We start from the raw sequence: 18,067 nt of genomic DNA on the forward strand, positions 1-18,067 counted from the left end.
TTGAATATATTGATGCTAATACTCTGCTGAATGGTGTTCCAAGGCTTCAAAAAGGTTGAGAACCACAGCATTAATGTCTCATTTAGGATGGAGCATTAGTGCACCCTAAACTGTACTGAAAGTTTGTGCTCGTGAAGGCAAAAACCTAACGCGCACCAAATTTAGTCACCAACAACAACAATTGAGTGCAGGGCACACTGGCGCGCCAGTCTGAATGAGCCAAATTTTTTATTTTATTTGAAAAATAACAAATTATCATTCAATGTGTAACCTGCAAACATTTTATTTTTCATTGTATAGAATAAATGGCTGCTCATCACTAATGTAGTGTATAACCTAAACAGTTTATGTACTGCGCTTTCAAATGGATCCAAAATTCTATCAGCAATAATTCATTTATCATAGAAAAACACATCAAAAACATGATCAATGTTACAATTTGAATGTATAGTTTGAAATTCTGAAAATTGTGAGTTCTCCATAGTTGCATACACTCCAACTAAGTATCTACATGCATTCCATACTTATTTTATGTCATAACTTCTCAGACAAAATTTATAATTCTCAAATTTTATGCTTTATTTACAGCATTTTATCTTTTAAAATTTGCATCACTTTAAAATTACATTTGCCATTTCTAAGCAAAATTAGGACAAAATGTTTTTATTACAATGTTTTCCTCTTCTTCAATTGATATTGTAAATAGTCGTGCAGCCTGTCGCAGAAATATCTAGTTGCACCGAACGTTCGGTCCTTCGGACTAGGCCGGTACGTTCTAAAATAATTTGACAGTCACATAGAATCTCCGTTAGTCCATAGAAAAATTTCTCATGATCCAAAAACGTTTTTGATTTTTGACTATACGCTCTTTGAATGTAATGAAAAACATTCGTTTCGAAATTTTTACTTGTGACTTACCGAGAATCACAACACGAAATGTTAGTTTTGACACTTAAATAATGCAACAATGATTTTGCAAAACTTCTAAACATTATAAAGGCACTACTTAATTCATCACAAATCAATACAAGATTCTTTACGAAACATGAGTATCTGAAAAATTGAGCCAATTTTTCAAAAGCGTTTCAAAAAAAAATATGCATTTTAATAGCCGACATATTCAAAGTTCCAACCTGTACCCTCTGATAAATGGAAGACCGGTGGGTACCCTCTTCTGGTATTTGACATAGTCTTCTCCGAAAAAATTCAAGAGAGTTATTTCTTCCTCCAGTATTCTTCTGTTGAAAAACCTCCAGGAAACAACAACGTATCCAATAAAGCATACTGGATTACAAAGAATCATCTAGAAATGTAAAATAAAAATACTTTTATGGCACAATTTTTCACAATTATTGTTCTGCCATTAATTTAAGTAAATGCCAAACTATCAGTTTTTGCCAACTGCAATTTTGTTTTGTGAGAAACTAATCTTAAAACAATGTAAAACTGCTTCCAATCATCATTAAATTCAACTCTAAAGAATGAGCTACAAGTTTCATTGGCTTGTTACCACAGTGCAACCTGATTTACGAGCATATCTTGTACTCAAAAATCTCTCATAAATTGGGATGTCGAGATTATCCCCTATTTCTTAGTCAAAATTTGTGGCTCATTCCAGGATAACTCGGTCTCTGTAATGTTATTCAACAAACACGCTAATATAACATAGCAGAAATTTATCAATTACTCGATAATTTTAAATGAAATGAAGTAAAATAAAATAACAAAAGCTAGTTAAGACACTACTAACAAGAGAGTCAGGCGTTCATGTCTCTGATTCGAACAAAACTTGGTGAGCACATAGCCTTAAACACAAACAGCTCCTTGTCCAAATAATAGTACCTAATTCTCAGGTGTTTCTGAAAAACGAGACTCTGAAAATTAAGTGAACTTCAGCTGTTCCCTAAGATAAATATGGATCTCAAAAAAATGCATTTCACAACCGTGGAGAATATCAAATCAAATTTGATGGCCAAACTCCTGAATATTCCAAAAGAAGTCTTCCAACAGTGCTTCCAACAATGGCAGAATCAATGAGGAAAGTGTTTGTGTACTGAAGGATCCTACTTTAAAGGTGATTAGGTATGTGTTTTCGTATGTCCTACCATTAGAGTGCTAACACCTCCTCAATCCAAGTAAAAAAAAAAAAAAAAAAAAAAAAAGAAAAAGAAAAAATTCCATGGATGTGTGTTTGTGTGCACACACACGTTAGCATTTATTTTGCTTAATATCTCAGGGTGGGGTAAAGATTAAGTAACAAAATTTGGCTTGGTGGCTTGTATATGAAGGGCATTGATGCTATTAAATTTTGGTGGTTAAAGGTCCAGGGGATGGGGAGTTACATGTATATCTCCAGTATGGTCAGACTAAATGACAATATAATGTTAATGTTTTAATATTTTAACTTCTAAAACCAAACAATTGCTAAATTATATCAGAATCAAACAGTGAATTAATAACGAATTAAATTATTTTAATAATTAATTTAATTGATGAATAAATGCATTTTCATTGTTTTGTTTCATGTAATTTACTGTAGCTCCCTAGCATCATTCACATTTTGATGTCAGTTCACTTATTGGTTGCAGCTAGAGTGCTCTGAAGAGGGAAAGTTTAATTATAGCTGCCCTGTTTAAAGTGAATGTACTAATGTCAACAACAGCAAATCTCATCAACAGTGTAGAAACACACTAGCTCACAGAAAAAATTAACATAAAACATGATAATTTGCAAGGTTTATCAAGTAATATATAGTTTTAATGTTTCTTCATTAGAATAATAATATTTATTAATGTTTATAGTATAAGAAATATACAAACCTGAGTTCCAATCGACCACCAAAACCACCCGACATACGACGGATGCCTAAACAAGGAATAAATGCCATGAACTACCAGAACGTGTCCTTCTTCTCGGTGACTCTGTATGATATGGTTGAAATTGGTCCCCGCTGTAAACATGGCAACCTTACGAATAATTTCTCCTCCGATGCAAAGTAATAGTCCAGGTATACTCAGCCATAAAATCTGTTTCATTTCTAAAAGATATAAAAAAATTACAATACAGCTGGATGGATCCTCACACCAAATATTAAATAAATTTAGCAAGAAGGAAAATTCATTATTTATAGTTTTTTATTGCTAGTGCTTTCAACAAATCTATTTTTGTCGTCGTCAGGTGAATAAAAACCTTTTAAAATCGAACACAAATGTTCTAATGAGAATCGAATGCATATTATTTAAACAAAAATTTTTGTATTTAAATTAAAGCCAGCTACAAATTTTGAATACATTCGATGTTATGCATACAATGTTATACATACGATGTGATGTGGTGCATGCGTGGATGCAGGTCCACATTAACAGTGTGACAGCCGATGTTTAACCGTTTGTGTAGGGCAACCCACATGTTGCACAAATCAAGAGTGGGAGTATTGCGTGGTTCTGGGGTTGTTGTGAGGAGAGACTCGCATATAAAGACAAGCTTCCAGTCGCTACAGCATCTGAGAATTGTTGTTTGGACCCATAACAAGTTGTAGTTCTGTTTGAGCACCTTTTTCACCAGCTTTGTGGTGCACTTTCCTTTCACCACATCCTCCTGGTGTTTAGCTAGGCAGCTAGTGAGCATTTTTGTTGTGGCCCCAATGTACCTCGTATTCATCCCCATTACAGGATTCTCCAACAGTACCATATAGACCCCCAATTTCTCAAAAATGGAAAATTTGTCCCGATTGTTGTGGATGAGTCTGTTCAAATTCAGTAGTATTCTTCTCCTGCACCTATCTCCGTTACTGAATTTGCGCAGATTATTATAGTTTCTGGAAGATTTCTTCACCTATTGCATAATCTCCTGTGGAATCTGGCCCTCTAGGACTGCAGACCTCATTCCATTGGATTTCAGGACTTCTGAGGAGCATTTCTAGCATTTGCTGTTGGAGAAACTGCAATATTGTATGCAAATTCACTTTTATTAAGACTCTACTTAAATTCTTTATCACACAATAATTTTTCAAATACTATGTAAAAGTATTAATTTTTCAAACATGATTTAGTTCCCAAGTACCTATATACAAACTTCCTATGAAAACTGGAAGTCACATTATTTCAATTCAAACATTTTCCCCTGAAAGGTGTTAGAGAAATAACTGGCATAACTGTTGTTAAAGGAAAAGTATGATGTACTGTACAGGGACAAGTCACTATTAATTTGAGGCAGCGAACACGCCTCAAAAATTGCAGCCTGGCATTGTTACAAAGTCAAAATAAATAATTGCTCGTTTTATTTGCATAGTTCTGAAAATAATCAAATTTTGTCCTTATTAGTAAGTGTTGTCTGTTACTTTTTTAGATTAATTTATTTTCTTATTCAATTTAAAATTTCATACATCATTCTGTAACCTTCAGTAAATAAATTTTTCTAATCTAAGTGCATCTCATGACACAGCAAGTTTTTTGCACATCCCATTTTCATTTGATAATCATGTTAAATATTTAACAATATACATTAACAATTTATCTTATAAACTTTCACAGGATTCTTCTTAAATTCAAAGATTTTAATATATAAAATTTAATTTCATAAATGCATTCCCTACTTTCAAATCTGGGACAAGTAATACCCAAATCCGGCTCACTACTTCCAGAAATCAACAGGAGGATCAAACTAGCATTCGTCTACATTGGTCTACATTCGGGCAAAATTCTGAAATATTCAAGTCTAAAATGCCAATTCACCTTGCTATAACCATTTGCTTCTAACTTTCTAGCTAATGCAAAACCTATCTCAGGTAATTCATACGTTGATTTATTATTAATGATCCTGTCATGTTTTATTCTTGGTGAAAACATTTTTGATTTCACGGGATACTTCGTAATCAAACAACAAGCAAACAACAAACTTTCACAGGATGCTTCTTAAATTCAAAATTTTTATTTCATATAAAATTTAAGAAGGATCCTGTGAGAGTTTGTTGCTTGTTTGATTACGAAGAATCTCGTGAAATTAAAAATTTAGCTTATAAATTAATAATATTCTATTTGATTTGCATGAACCAATGTACAATGATAGTCATCTATGAAGACAGGTTTATAGAGAGTGCATATTAAAGTCCTTACATACCGATGAGTTACATAGGTGTGTAAGGACATGAACAAAGATAGCTATAGTCATATAATTATAGTTATAATTTGTCATAAAATGTTAATTTGTCAGTATTTGATTCCTGTCAATGCTATATCACTAATCATGAGAAGTGAAACTGTTTGTTAGCCATAAACATGGCAAATTATTTCAATAAGTATTGCAAGATGGTGCTATTATATGGTGACTATGACCATCAAGCAAGAAAAGCTGCGCAACAATATGCCCTGTTTCCTACTTCACGATTTGCAGCTTTGTGACACAATTAGTGATGTAGCATTGAGGAAAATCAAATATTGACATATTAGTATTTCGCACTTTCTATTCATGCTTACTCATGTATGTTTTTGTATTTGCATGTCCTTCTGTACTAAATCGATCATGCTTTACAAGTTTCTAATTTTGTAATTGACTTTTTTTTCTCATATAATGCATCAAGACAGGAGCCCTGCAAACAATTCATTTTGCAAGACAGTCATTTTACTATAATTATACACCACATTCATAACTAGCTATCTACTTTCATCAGTTATACAGGTGTATAAGGATTTTACTAAGCACTCTATATATCAGGTTAAAAAAATATTTGAATGTATTTGAATATAAGAATAAATTCTATACTAAATTGATTTTCAGTTACAATTAATTACCTGGATACAAAAATCTTTCAATCATAAATTCAACTACACTTCCGAATGCAGCTATGCCATATTCTTTGCTATGATTTAGCAAAAATGAATCCAAACTGAGGAACTTCGGGTTTGTCATTGCGGTCGTTAGATATTCCGAGTAATGGAAGAAGGTTAACAATATTAAATACCAACCGAATACATTCCACGAAGAACTCGCAAGGATGCTAATGAGGAAACTAATACCAAAACCAGACCCTAAGAGACCGGCTCTCCAAGCAACCTGTAATGAAAAAAAATAAAATTAATAATAATATATGATTAGATACAAACATTATTAAATATAATTTAAAGAAAATATTGAAAAGTAATCATATCTGTAATGATCTGAATGATTTTGGATTATTATTATTTATATTATGGCATAATATTATGAATAGTATTAAATTACATAAAACCTGCTAATGTGCTAACAAGCTCAAAGTGGTCATCTTACACAGGTGGTCACATTAGCAGGTTTCACTGTATATTAATAATACTATATGTATAGTTATTAAATACAGGTTTACCATAGACTTTTCAATACTTGATGGTCCAGCAGCTCTCTAATCCAAACAGAATTACAAGATCGCACTTAAAATTCTCATAACTTCACTGAACGGCCACAGATAGAATCAAGTGAAGCAAGTGTTTCAAGATTATCTGAGATAATCTATCGTTTTTGGAAATTCTATGAGATCTTTAGGTCATTTTACATGCTTCTAAAATGCACGTGTATCAATGGTATCAAACACAAACACAAGTCGTGTGCTTAATTTGTTTCCAGCATTGTTTTAACCATTATTAAAAACTTAAACAATGGAAAAGCTTTTTAATCGTTCAAAAATTACGTGTTACACAATAGAGAGGTTGAGGCAGACATTTTAAATGTGTAAACGTGTAGGACGGACGTTCGGTGCCACTTTCCCGTAAGCCTAGAAGTTTGGCGATGGTGTTTGGAATGTCGAGCATGATTCCACCGACTATCCAAACACCATTGTCAAACTTTTAGGCTTACGGGAAAGCGGCGCCGAACATCCGACCTACACGTTTAAAACGTCTGCCTCAACCTCTCTAATAATACGCGAGAATTTGATATTCGTTATTATTTAAATGAAAATTTCCGTGCGACAATCTTCATAATTTCAGCAGATATTCTAAAAATTACTAAATATGTTAGAGTAATATTAAGAAGCTGATAAGCAAGAATGCACCTTATTTGTCTTTAAAACAGAAGTTTTTTTTTTAAACTGTTTATTGTACACTTTTAAAAATATATTTAATCTGTTATTTTTATATTATTTATTCGGTATATTAATTTATTTTTTTATCAGTACAATAATTATTTTCATGATATTGGGCATAATTTTTTGGTACGCAGCTAGAGACGTCACTCCCTTCGGGGAAAGTAAACTGTTAAAAATATATAAATAAATAATATCAGAGTTAACCGTAATGAGAATAATATTTTAGTCTGTAAAATTTATTTTTATTTTGTAACAAAAAACGTTTTAGTAATATAAACTAGAGAATTTCAATGAAACTATGTCGCACGGAATAAATAACACACACACACATGGCCCCTGTCAAACTGGTACGGTCCACTACAAACTGGTTTACTGGTTCATACTTAAACTAGATTTAGAATGTAGTGAGAAAGTATATTACATATAATAAACTGGAATTCTTTAAAAATAAAATGCGAAACTAGAAAATGAATAAATAAAAATGGTGTAAACTCAAGTTAGAAATTAAATAATTGATTAATTATAAATAAATAAAATAATAATAATTAATAATTTTATAACAAAGACTCGTGTTCTACTTTGATTCATTCGTTCCTGTTTTGCAAATACCATATAAAGCAAACATTACATCTAACGAGTAAACGAGTCGCACTAATCAAAACAAATTCTCCGTACTCATTATTAATTTATGTAATTTTAAATTAATAAACTCTCCTGTTTATTAATTCAAGATTTTAATATCTCGTAAACATGTACACACAAAAGGTAGGTACACATCACGCACACAAAATTTAACCTGATATATTTTTTTGTTCTAAACATAGGTGTCAAAATTTATATTTAATATTATAATATCTAAATTTTAGAAGATTCCATATAGCAGTTTACAATGCAACACATTTCTTTCTACTCTTCCAGCTATATGGACACTAAGAGTTTGGCACTTCTATGTTCTATCGGCCTTCTAATCATAACCATCATGAGTTTGGTAAGGTTCACAATGGTGTGTGGTGTGATAACGGATCATCCCTGTAAAATTTCTGGGTTTTTCGACTGGCCAGATTTGAACCGGGTTTCCCAGAGTGGCAGGCCACTATCTTAACTTGCCCCAGCCAGCTGTCAACCCATTCTAACCAGAAAATAATGGATAAGATTAGTGTGAAGAAGCATCATAAACATTAACTATTGATGCGTAATTTTGACGATTTTATTATTTAAAACAGCAAGACCGAGAAATTTCTCTAAATACCGAGCTGGTGGTTAATAACAATTTAATTAAGACTATTTAAATTTGAATATATGTAAATTAACAGAAAATTCATTAAAAATTAATATAAGATATGAATATTATTTGCTAAAAGTTAGTTAAAAATTGCAACTTTAACATAGATTTAAATTAACTGTTAATTGGTTTTTATTTGTATACAGCAACACAACGCGCCAGAGGAGGAATACCTCCCAGGAAGACTTTTTACAGGGAACTGGAGATCAAGCGCGCTAGGGGTGAGATCGGAGCTAAAAGTAAACGCACCCTTAGAGGAGCGTGCGACACAATGCAACAATTTCAAGATGTATCTCACGTAGAGTCACACTTTGAGGGAGAGTTGCTTTGATTGTTTTCACTCCTACAGTCACAGTCTATGAAAAGGTCCCAATTGCCTCGTATGATTAGCTTATAAAATTATTATATTTTTGATTGAAAATAAATCAATCAAAATTCAAAAAGCCCATACATGTTGATATTACTGTTTTATATTTGAAACAAAAAAAATATATAAAAATCATTTTGCAGCTTACGTTTCATTAATTGACTGAAAATTTTTGTAAAGAAATGAAATCAAAGCAATTTTAAAGGAAAGAAAAACAAACATTTTAATCAAAAATAAAATATTTACACAGATAACAAAATTATTAAGCAGATTACTATGAATATTTTATCAAATAATAAAAATTTATAGCTATTATCAATTGTTTTCAAAACTCAAATCTCTTCTCTTAGGTCCTCCTCTATTTTTACTCCTTCCTAACCATTACTATCTTGATTGTCATATCCCGATCTTCCTTGCCTTTAAAGAAGTTTATGATTTTATGTTGGGCCGCAGGTTGGACAGCACTGCTTTAGATTTCTTCCTAGATGTTCTGTTTTCATATTCTCCTGCTTCCTCTAAATTTGCATAGAATATCATTTCATATGTTTCTGCTGGCATCGTAGAAAATGTCCTTTAAACTCTGAAGCGTTTTTTTGGTTGAAAGGAGTCGGTTTCTTTACCTCAGAGGATTCTTCCTCCTGTATAGAGGGAATGATATTGTATTTTCTCTTATTTATTTCCCAATGATCATTCGTGATGCTTTTCTTCGTTGGGGCAAAAGCAAAATTAAAACATTGAGATCTTTATGTACTTACTTTTTGAATTTTTTAAAAATCGTCACAAAATGCCATTAGTATACACTTATAACAAGTCTAAAAATATACATTGGGTGCCTTTCCTAGTAAAGCCACTTTGTTAAAAGACAGTTACACCATTTCAGCTTTAAGTTAGCTGCCGTAGAATTAGTGCAGCAAGGTTCACAAGCGGTGACAACAGAAATTATATGCATATTATGTACAGTACATCCAATGAAAAGATTCAGCTAATTTGTGCCAAAATAGGCTACTCTCTTTTTAGTAGTTTTGTGCACAAAAAATCATTTGGCAAAATGGCTACTTTTTAGACTACAAAATTATTTAATCATTTTGTTTTGGCCTAGAATGGCAAATCTACTTGTGTCACCTTTAAATGTAGTTTTATAGTTTATATGTGGCCAAGACAATTTTTTTCTTCAAATGTGGCTAAAAGAAGCCAAAAGGTTACACAACCCTGATCTAAACAACTTCAATAAGAAATATCTACAATTGAAGTTATGTACTTAAATTAACTTTAAAGAAGAAAGTACAAATAAGCTACTTTAAGAAAACTAACAGATTAAGTAAAAGGAAAACATTTGTGGACCCTTATCCAGCATTTTAGGACTATAACTATAGCCAAAATTCAATAAAATTGAGCTCCAAGTGAGGCAGTTGGAAGCTTTTCAAAGCCATAAACTGTGCCCATAAGATTAAAAAGTCAAAGGAACTGATAGTCTAAATGTGATCCTTTGAAATATGTAGGCCTCCTGAAATCAGCTATAAAGCAACCCTATCAGCTATCACACCCCTATAAAGCAACTCTGACAGCACCCCAAAAATGGTATTTCTCATGTTTACGAGCTTTCAGCTGTCTCTAGTAAAGTGGAAAACAGTTGATTTTAAGCATTGTTTTGAGAAATAGTTCTGAATTTTTTTTCACTTTTAAATTTTACCTTGTGAAGAGTAGTCAAAGGAACCGTATCTGTATGTGCAACACTTCACAAGACGTTCATCTTCAAAGGTCAATTTTTACCACATACCCCATTCTCCGTGCTTCGTGTCAGTCAAGACTCATTATTGCTCATCACAACCAACACGCAGTCACGTGCTTCGGTGCTTGTTATCCCTTGCATCTCGGCTCCCGCACGGGGACGTCCCTCACAGCCCCTAAAACTACAAGTATGTAACCGAACACTCCACAAACAATCAAGTGGCCTACTCAAGCCCGTCAGTCACATTGGCTGAATAGTTAAACACAACTCTTAGGGTGCGTTTACTTTTTGCTAGCATCCAAGCTTGCCAACCACCTAGCGCAGCCCGATATCACACTAGCATGCTCGTAAAAGTATACACAGTAATGGACGCTGCCATCTTTGAACAAACTCCAAGCTCATTGTAAATTCTCCAAGCACGCTAGGAATGCTTGCAATGACATCACGGGTGCAAAAAGCAAACACCGTGCTCATTGGTAGTTAACAAAAAGTATACAGATCAAGCGCGCTAGGGGTGAGATCGGAGCTAAAAGTAAACGCACCCTTAGAGGAGCGTGCGACACAATGCAACAATTTCAAGATGTATCTCACATAGAGTCACACTTTGAGGGAGAGTTGCTTTGATTGTTTTCACTCCTACAGTCACAGTCTATGAAAAGGTCCCAATTGCCTCACTCAAAGCTGTAATTTTATTCAAAAATCTTAAAATATCAGGAATGCCAGATGATGATGAAGGAAAGCACGTGGACTTCTAATTAAAACACAAATTTGTGACCATTCTTACACACCTTAACAAAGAATATTACTCATACATCTGGAAATATTCTCCATTAATTAATAAAACGGTTGCATTTCAATTTCTTAGCTTAAATACCTTTAAACTTTACAATTAATTAACCAAAGCAGAAAGTATAATTTATTTTAAAAAATCAATTCAATTGGTGAATATAAAACGAAACATCAAAGATGGCGGGAGACTCCTCGTGACAAGCCACAAGGCCCAATTTCGCGGTTGAATATTATAATTAAAAATTTAAACCGCGCGGTAATTTAATTTTGATCGAATTTAAAAAACCACGCCTCACCTTATACGCGTATCCTCTCGGTTTGTAAATGTAGAAAAGTAATCCGTGCAACAGTCCCGAATAAATAATACTTATTGTCAACCAATAGTCTGTTATTACTAATGCTATAGTTCTGTTTACCAACGTAAATATTGGCAAAATCACAACTGTCAACGTCAAACAGAAGCAATATAGACTTATCTTTCCATTCGTGCTGAGCGCCATTTTTGATAGGCATCTAGCGACTCCTGGCGGCGGCGGCGGGGATATTTCTGTCGAGTGGAAAAAAATAAATACTTCCGGTTTGGATATCGTGTGTTAATTTCATAATTGTTAATGTATTAATGTTTCTTATATAATTATAACATGAATAAAATTATTACTATTTTTATTAATTCCGTTATACGTAAAAATAAGTTTTGATAATTTTTTTTTATTTCGGCCGTATGGTCACTAAGGTGCTTCTTTTTAGTGGCCGATGGCCGAGCGGTCAAGATTGCATCCTACCGCTGTGGGGAACCCGGAATAGAATCCGGACTGGTCGAAAAATTTCCGAATCTCGACCCTCACCACCCGGCTGCCCCATAGTAGGCTTGCTAAAAAGGCTCGTTAGTGTCCACGGGGCGGAAAGTGTTTTTAAAAAGTAAGTCCGTTATGGGTTCAGCCTGGCTCACAATGGGTGGCCAAGTAGTGAGGGACGTATTCCGATATAACAGGACAGACCATCCCTGAAAAATTCCTGGAGATTTTTTTCGACCCGTCCAGATCGATCTGGTCCCCTAGAGCGGTAGACTGCTACTGTGGCCGTCGGCCATAGTTTTATATATATTTTGTTAATTTTAGTTAGGCTTACTATTTCCTCTGTTCTTTTGTCTTAACTGTTCTAGAACTTTCTCCCTTAATCCCTATTCCCTCGGGTGACATCACCGATTCTGTGAAACAATGTCAAGAAGACAAAAGGAGCAATAACCCCCTGGAGAGGAGGCGAGGTGAAAGAAAGGAGAAGTGGCTGCGATTTCGTCGAGAGAGGACGAAAACGAGTGTGGTCCTGACCGAGGGGTCGAGCAAGAAGTAAGAAACCTTGCGATAGAAAACCGAAGGAGGATCATACCCTGATCGCATAGTGAGAGATCAGAGGTATCGGAACCTTGTAAGACGGCTGAATTATAGAGGAACGTAGGGCAATTGCTAAAGAAATCGAGTTCCCCCATGTTCAAGTAACGGCAAGCGGGAAGACCACAAGACAACTTCAGAAAACGTAGACGTTCATAAGAGGAAAGAAAATAAGGTCTGCAGTCATTAAGAATTTCAAGACGGTGAATCATCCGAGACCACGTGGCAGAAAACTCCCGGGTATTTTCTCCTTTATTCTACTACTATCCCTATCTATATTTTATTTCTCCTTCCTTAGTTTGTAAGTAGGTTAAGTTTAGCTATAAGTCGTGTGTCGGTTGCCACAATAGAGGCTTGTTTGTGTAGACGATTATTGTATGTATACGAACCCAATAGTCTGTAAGTTGGAATCATTTTAAAGAACCTGTGTTTGATGAATAAAAAAAATTTTGTATTTTTACTCGTTTTATATGTTTCCTGTCTGCAATAATATATTGCCCTCAAACGAAACTTCACAAAACTAACACGTGGCAACCTAACATTCAAACGTGGCGCCATCTGTTATAAAAAAATATACCACAAAATATCAAAATTACGATTATAAAAACATAATAAACAATTAATACTTATTAATTACGTAAAATATAATATAAAATTAATAACAAAACGGAACGAAAAACTAAAAAAAATTCCTATATTTTTTTTAAAATAGCAAACACATTAAAACAATTTAATTAATTTCTTTAAGGAGAAACATTTAGTATTATTATTTCACTTAAATTACGAAAAATTATTGTTTTTAAATGATTTTTTTCCTTGTGTTTTCCCGTACCGTGTATATGCTGTGTTTTTTTTAAAATGCGTAAACTTGTTCGGAGTAGACGTAACTTCCGGTTATGTGTGACGGCAGAAGAGGCAGATGATGATTGTGTGTGTTGTCTAGTGTGTACCCGTGTGACTTTCTTAAGTCACAAAGGCGACGTTGTAACCTCCAATGTGACAGTTACAATAAAGAAAAGTCCCATATTTTAACTCATGCATGAAACATTCCCATTTGGATAAAAGATTAAATCGAAATATAAAGTAAGTGTAACTGATTTTTTAAAAGTACTTTTTCTATAAGTCGTGAGAAGTTTTTGTTTGTTTGCCTTCTTTTTACACGTCACGTGACGTCACTGTATAGAAAAATAAGTTTTTCAAGAATTATAGAAGTGTTATTTAGCATATAGACTGATGTCTTTTTTTTGTTTAATTAAATCAGAAATGTCTTTGTGATTGGAAAATATCAGCTGCTTTGATTAAGAATAGCTGATAAAGTTTCCTTTTTTTTTTTTTTTTTTTTTTTTTTTTTTTTTTTGATATGGATTAAATATGGATATCTTCACATGGATTTCTTGATTACAAAGTTTATTGACATGGTTAACACTTTAAATAACTAAGACAAAATTGTAGTGTTTTAAGAGTTTATGGGGCCTTAAAAAACATTTTTTCATGTGTATTGTTTGATATTTACATGCCTACTGTGTGTCGGTTGTAGTGTTTCAGAATATGCGGCTTTAAAGAACATTTTTTTCCAAATCTACAATATTGTTTATGATATTTACATGCCTACTGTGAGTCGGTTGTAGTGTTTCAGAATATGGGGCTTTAAAGAACATTTTTTTCCAAATCTACAATATTTTGTATGATATTTACATGCCTACTGTGTGTCGGTTTTAGTGTTTAAGAATATGCAGCTTTAAAGAACATTTTTTTTCCAAATCTAGAATATTATGTATTGTTTATATCTACATCCCGACTGTGTATCGATGAACCCTATTGATGTGCATTAGAGAGCTCAGATAGAAGGGTTGACGGGTGAGACTACTTGGCACGGATGCTCAAAATTCACTCCGTATTATGTAAAAAATTTCACAAATAATTTATCTGTTTTGATTGATTTTATTCATACATTTGTATGCTTTTAGAGAGGGATGAGATCCCGTCTTTGTAATCGGCACAGGTCGCATCTTTGATTCTGTAATGCAGATATCGAAAATTTTATCATCGTGCGTTGATTAGCTGCTTATTGTAATGATAAATTGTTTTTCTTATATAAAATTAATGTCTGAGATTGTGGCGATATAATAATTTAAGTTATTCGAATATTTCGCTGTTCGGTGTACCGTCTGTTGCTAATTTTGGAACAGATTGGCTCGAAAGATATTGAATGCTTTTCGAAATGCTACTGTTACTTCAAGGATTTATTCTATAAATGACTTGCTAATTAAAGAATTTACGGTAAATTTCTGTTTAAAATATTATAATTTTATACAAATAAAATAATGTAAGAGAGATTAGATATTTATTTTAGAAGTTTCTGAAGTAACCTCTTATTATTTTTGATATTAAAAAGCTTCTAAAATTAATCTTAATAAGTTTCTTACAAAATGAATTTCAACAAATTGAAAGAAACAAGCTAAAAATATAAAATTATATTTTTGTATCTCTGAAACAAAGTAACCTCTTCAATAATATTAATTAAATAAACATGTTAAATGCATTTTAGCTTTGTCTAACAATGTTTATTTTAATTTAAAAAAATATACAAATATCTTTTCACTTTAAATTATTTATTTAAAAGGGACTTTGATACAGTAAATACTTAATAAATAAAATTTTTCAAAACATTTTGACATATATTTATATACTTTAATGTCTTTGAATTTCTATATTTTGACTTTAAATACTTGTCAAACAAATGTGTGAAACTTGGCACTGTCATAGTTTAAGAGACCAAACTTCCTAGTTCAATAAACTGGGATTTATTCTTTGCTCGGTAATATTTTTGGTCATGGTACAATCATTCTCAGTTATAGAATGTAAATTTAAAATTAAATGTTAACTTTAGAACACAGTAAAACCTAAAAATATACTTTATTGGTACGTGCAAGTGTAAAAGAGTTTGGTTTTCTACCAAACCAGTACACTCAAACCTTGAATTATCCTAGTACAGGGATAGCAAACCTCTTTCGAGTCCGTGTGCCATATGGTAAGCATACTTATTTTTAAAAATGTTTGTGCGTCGAAATTTTAGACTTTCAATAACAATATTTAAATAAACGAAATGAATATGCTTTAATTAGAGTAAAATTAAAGAGACCAATTAAGAGAAAGGATGATCGGATGATAAACCAAAATTGTACGATACGTTATGTGCCAGATGATGTCTCCCAACATGTCCATTTGGGCAAGTGTGCCATAGGTTCCCCATTCCTGTCCTAAATTCAGTAACAAAGGCTTTCGGTCTACTTCTAAGACCAGCTTCGGGTTAAACATTTGCAAATGGAATCTCGGATTTCCAAACGTTTAATCCTGATTTGTTACTGGATTCAAGGTTTGAATGTTTATAATTTTGTGTGCAAGTGTTAACAAATAATCTGTTCATCTCGTCAGTTTTGGCAACTAAACTCCAAAAAAGCCTAATCATAGAACATACAGTAGACCCCCACATAACACTGTAGATAATTCCGTATTATATGAATTCCATGTTGTACGAGTCACTTAGATTTTACAAATGCATGAGCCGTTCACACCCCAGCACACGTATTTGTAAAATATAAGTAACTCGTACAACATGGAATTCATATAACACGGAATTATCTACGGTGTTATGGGGGGTCTACTGTAAATTAATGCTAAATTTAATAAAATTTTAATTCCGTTATTGTTTTTTAATTTAAATTCAGGAAATTTAGTTTTTAAATTATTAATTATAATATCTTATGAGTGAAAATTCAGTTCTTTTGATTTAAAAAAAACCTATTTTTCTTCTATGTTGTTATATTTATTACGATACTTTGAAGGGAAAAAAGAAATAGAATTAACAAGAATTTTAATTCTTCCAAATGACTAACAGATGTTTATAATATTAAAGATTGCAACTGTCATTTTAACGAATGTATCTCGTCATCCATACGAGGAATTATAATAAAATTATTTTATTAAAACTGGTGAATGCATAGTAATTATAATGATATTTTAATAATTTATAATAGCTTAATAAAAATATTATTCGAATATTAAAACATTGCTCGAGAAACAAATTAATTTATTTATTCGTCAGCATGAATAGTTAAAGTTGTTTTTATTTACGTGGAAAAAAAAAAAACTGACTTGCGCATGATGAGATCGAGAAATATCTCTATATTTTTCGGCGGGTGAGTGGATAGAAAACTCGTATATAAGGTTTGTACTAAGAAAAATAAATAGTTATAATTATAATTTGATAATATTGAGCAATATATTATATAAATTATAAGATTAAAATGCCTGAAATGTGATATTCTATATCTGTATCTGTTATTTTTCTTATAAAAAAAATTATCATCCTTGCTGATTAAAGCTCTTATCTATATTTAGAAGTTTTTTTTTAAGAGCCGAGATTTTTATTCTTACAAACATTTAAAAAATGATTTTAAAAACATAAATATATGAGTTTTTTTAATGTTTACAGATTAATTTTTACTGTTTAAAATGATATTTTGTTGCATTTGTAGACATTAGTTTCAATAGTACAGTTGTTTGTTTAAAATTCCAGTTAGAAAACTGTATCCAGTTATAAATATTTTGATTTAACGCATTGAAAATAATTTCGAATTATACAGATTACGACATGCCGAAGATGAAGATTCGTTAATAAATTAAAATGTTAAATGTAGTGTTTAACGATCAATTTATTTGTTATTTATAATCACTTTATCCTTATAAATCCTTGCAGTGAACATTAAAAAAACTGATTATTTTTACATAACAGACAAGAAAAAAATTGTTCTGTGTACTCATTATCAATTTGGCCAAATACATGAGAATGACCAAGTGATATGGAATGGGATCTGGCATATTTGGGTCAAACTAGCCATGAAAAGTCGAAATACCGATCCCGGCTCGAGTCTAGGTTTCCAGAGTAGCAGGCCGACACCTTTTATTGGCTATTCGACAGTCAATTTATACGTTTATAAAATTGAATTTATGGGCAATATTGGAAAAAAATGGTTATTTATAATTATTTTCTAGATAAAATGATTTTTATGTACATATATTTTGTAAAAATTCTTCTTTAAAGCTGGAACTAATATATAATTGGTAGTGCTGGAAATGTACGAAAGGTCAGTTTGGTTACCAATCATATATTTTGTTAAATAAAGCAACAGAAATATCATTTTTATTGCTTTAATATACAGTAAAACCTGCGTAAACTGGAAATGTACAGTACCGAATATTTTTGTTCTAGTTTGGCAAGTTTCTATTCTATCGAGGTTTCGTTTCGGACAGGTTTTACTGTATTTTTAAATTATTCTGTTTTAACTTTAGCGTCAGTTGGTTATAAAAGTTTCTGTGTTTTATTTTTAAATTATGCAAAATATTAATTACAACACAATTAATATTTTTTGCATCGTATATATTATGAAACAGTATA

At 32.1% G+C, this 18,067-nt stretch overlaps 2 protein-coding genes across 2 annotated transcripts in view; one reads left to right on the top strand and one right to left on the bottom strand.

Moving 5' to 3' along the window:
• Positions 1 to 554: 554 nt before the first annotated feature.
• LOC111625561 (protein-S-isoprenylcysteine O-methyltransferase-like) lies at positions 555 to 11,754 on the bottom strand. The gene is made up of 4 exons (XM_023368724.1): positions 11,518 to 11,754; positions 5,790 to 6,051; positions 2,820 to 3,037; positions 555 to 1,303 (listed from the first exon to the last, which is right to left on the bottom strand). Exons 1-4 carry the CDS (start codon positions 11,719 to 11,721, stop codon positions 1,121 to 1,123), a joined length of 867 nt encoding a protein of 288 aa, XP_023224492.1. The 5' UTR covers positions 11,722 to 11,754; the 3' UTR covers positions 555 to 1,120.
• Positions 11,755 to 13,496: 1,742 nt separating this feature from the next.
• Positions 13,497 to 18,067, top strand: part of LOC111625562 (tyrosine-protein kinase PR2-like) — a 39,141-nt gene continuing 34,570 nt past the window's right edge. Inside the window, exon 1 of the mRNA XM_023368725.1 lies at positions 13,497 to 13,692. The gene's annotated coding sequence lies outside the window, so the exon portion shown is untranslated. The remainder of the gene's footprint in view (positions 13,693 to 18,067) is intronic.

This window comes from Centruroides sculpturatus, unplaced genomic scaffold (genome assembly GCF_000671375.1).
Source record: "Centruroides sculpturatus isolate CEXI.00-Female unplaced genomic scaffold, Cexi_2.0 scaffold389, whole genome shotgun sequence".
Taxonomy (NCBI): domain Eukaryota; kingdom Metazoa; phylum Arthropoda; class Arachnida; order Scorpiones; family Buthidae; genus Centruroides; species Centruroides sculpturatus.

Coding starts and splice junctions, on each gene's coding strand:
- LOC111625561 (XM_023368724.1), bottom strand. CDS start 11,721: ATGGCGCTCAGCACGAATGGAAAGATAAGTCTATATTGCTTCTGTTTG. Junction 6,052..11,517: donor CGAGAGGATACGCGTATAAG/GTGAGGCGTGGT, acceptor TTTTCATTACAG/GTTGCTTGGAGAGCCGGTCT. Junction 3,038..5,789: donor TGAAAGATTTTTGTATCCAG/GTAATTAATTGT, acceptor TATATCTTTTAG/AAATGAAACAGATTTTATGG.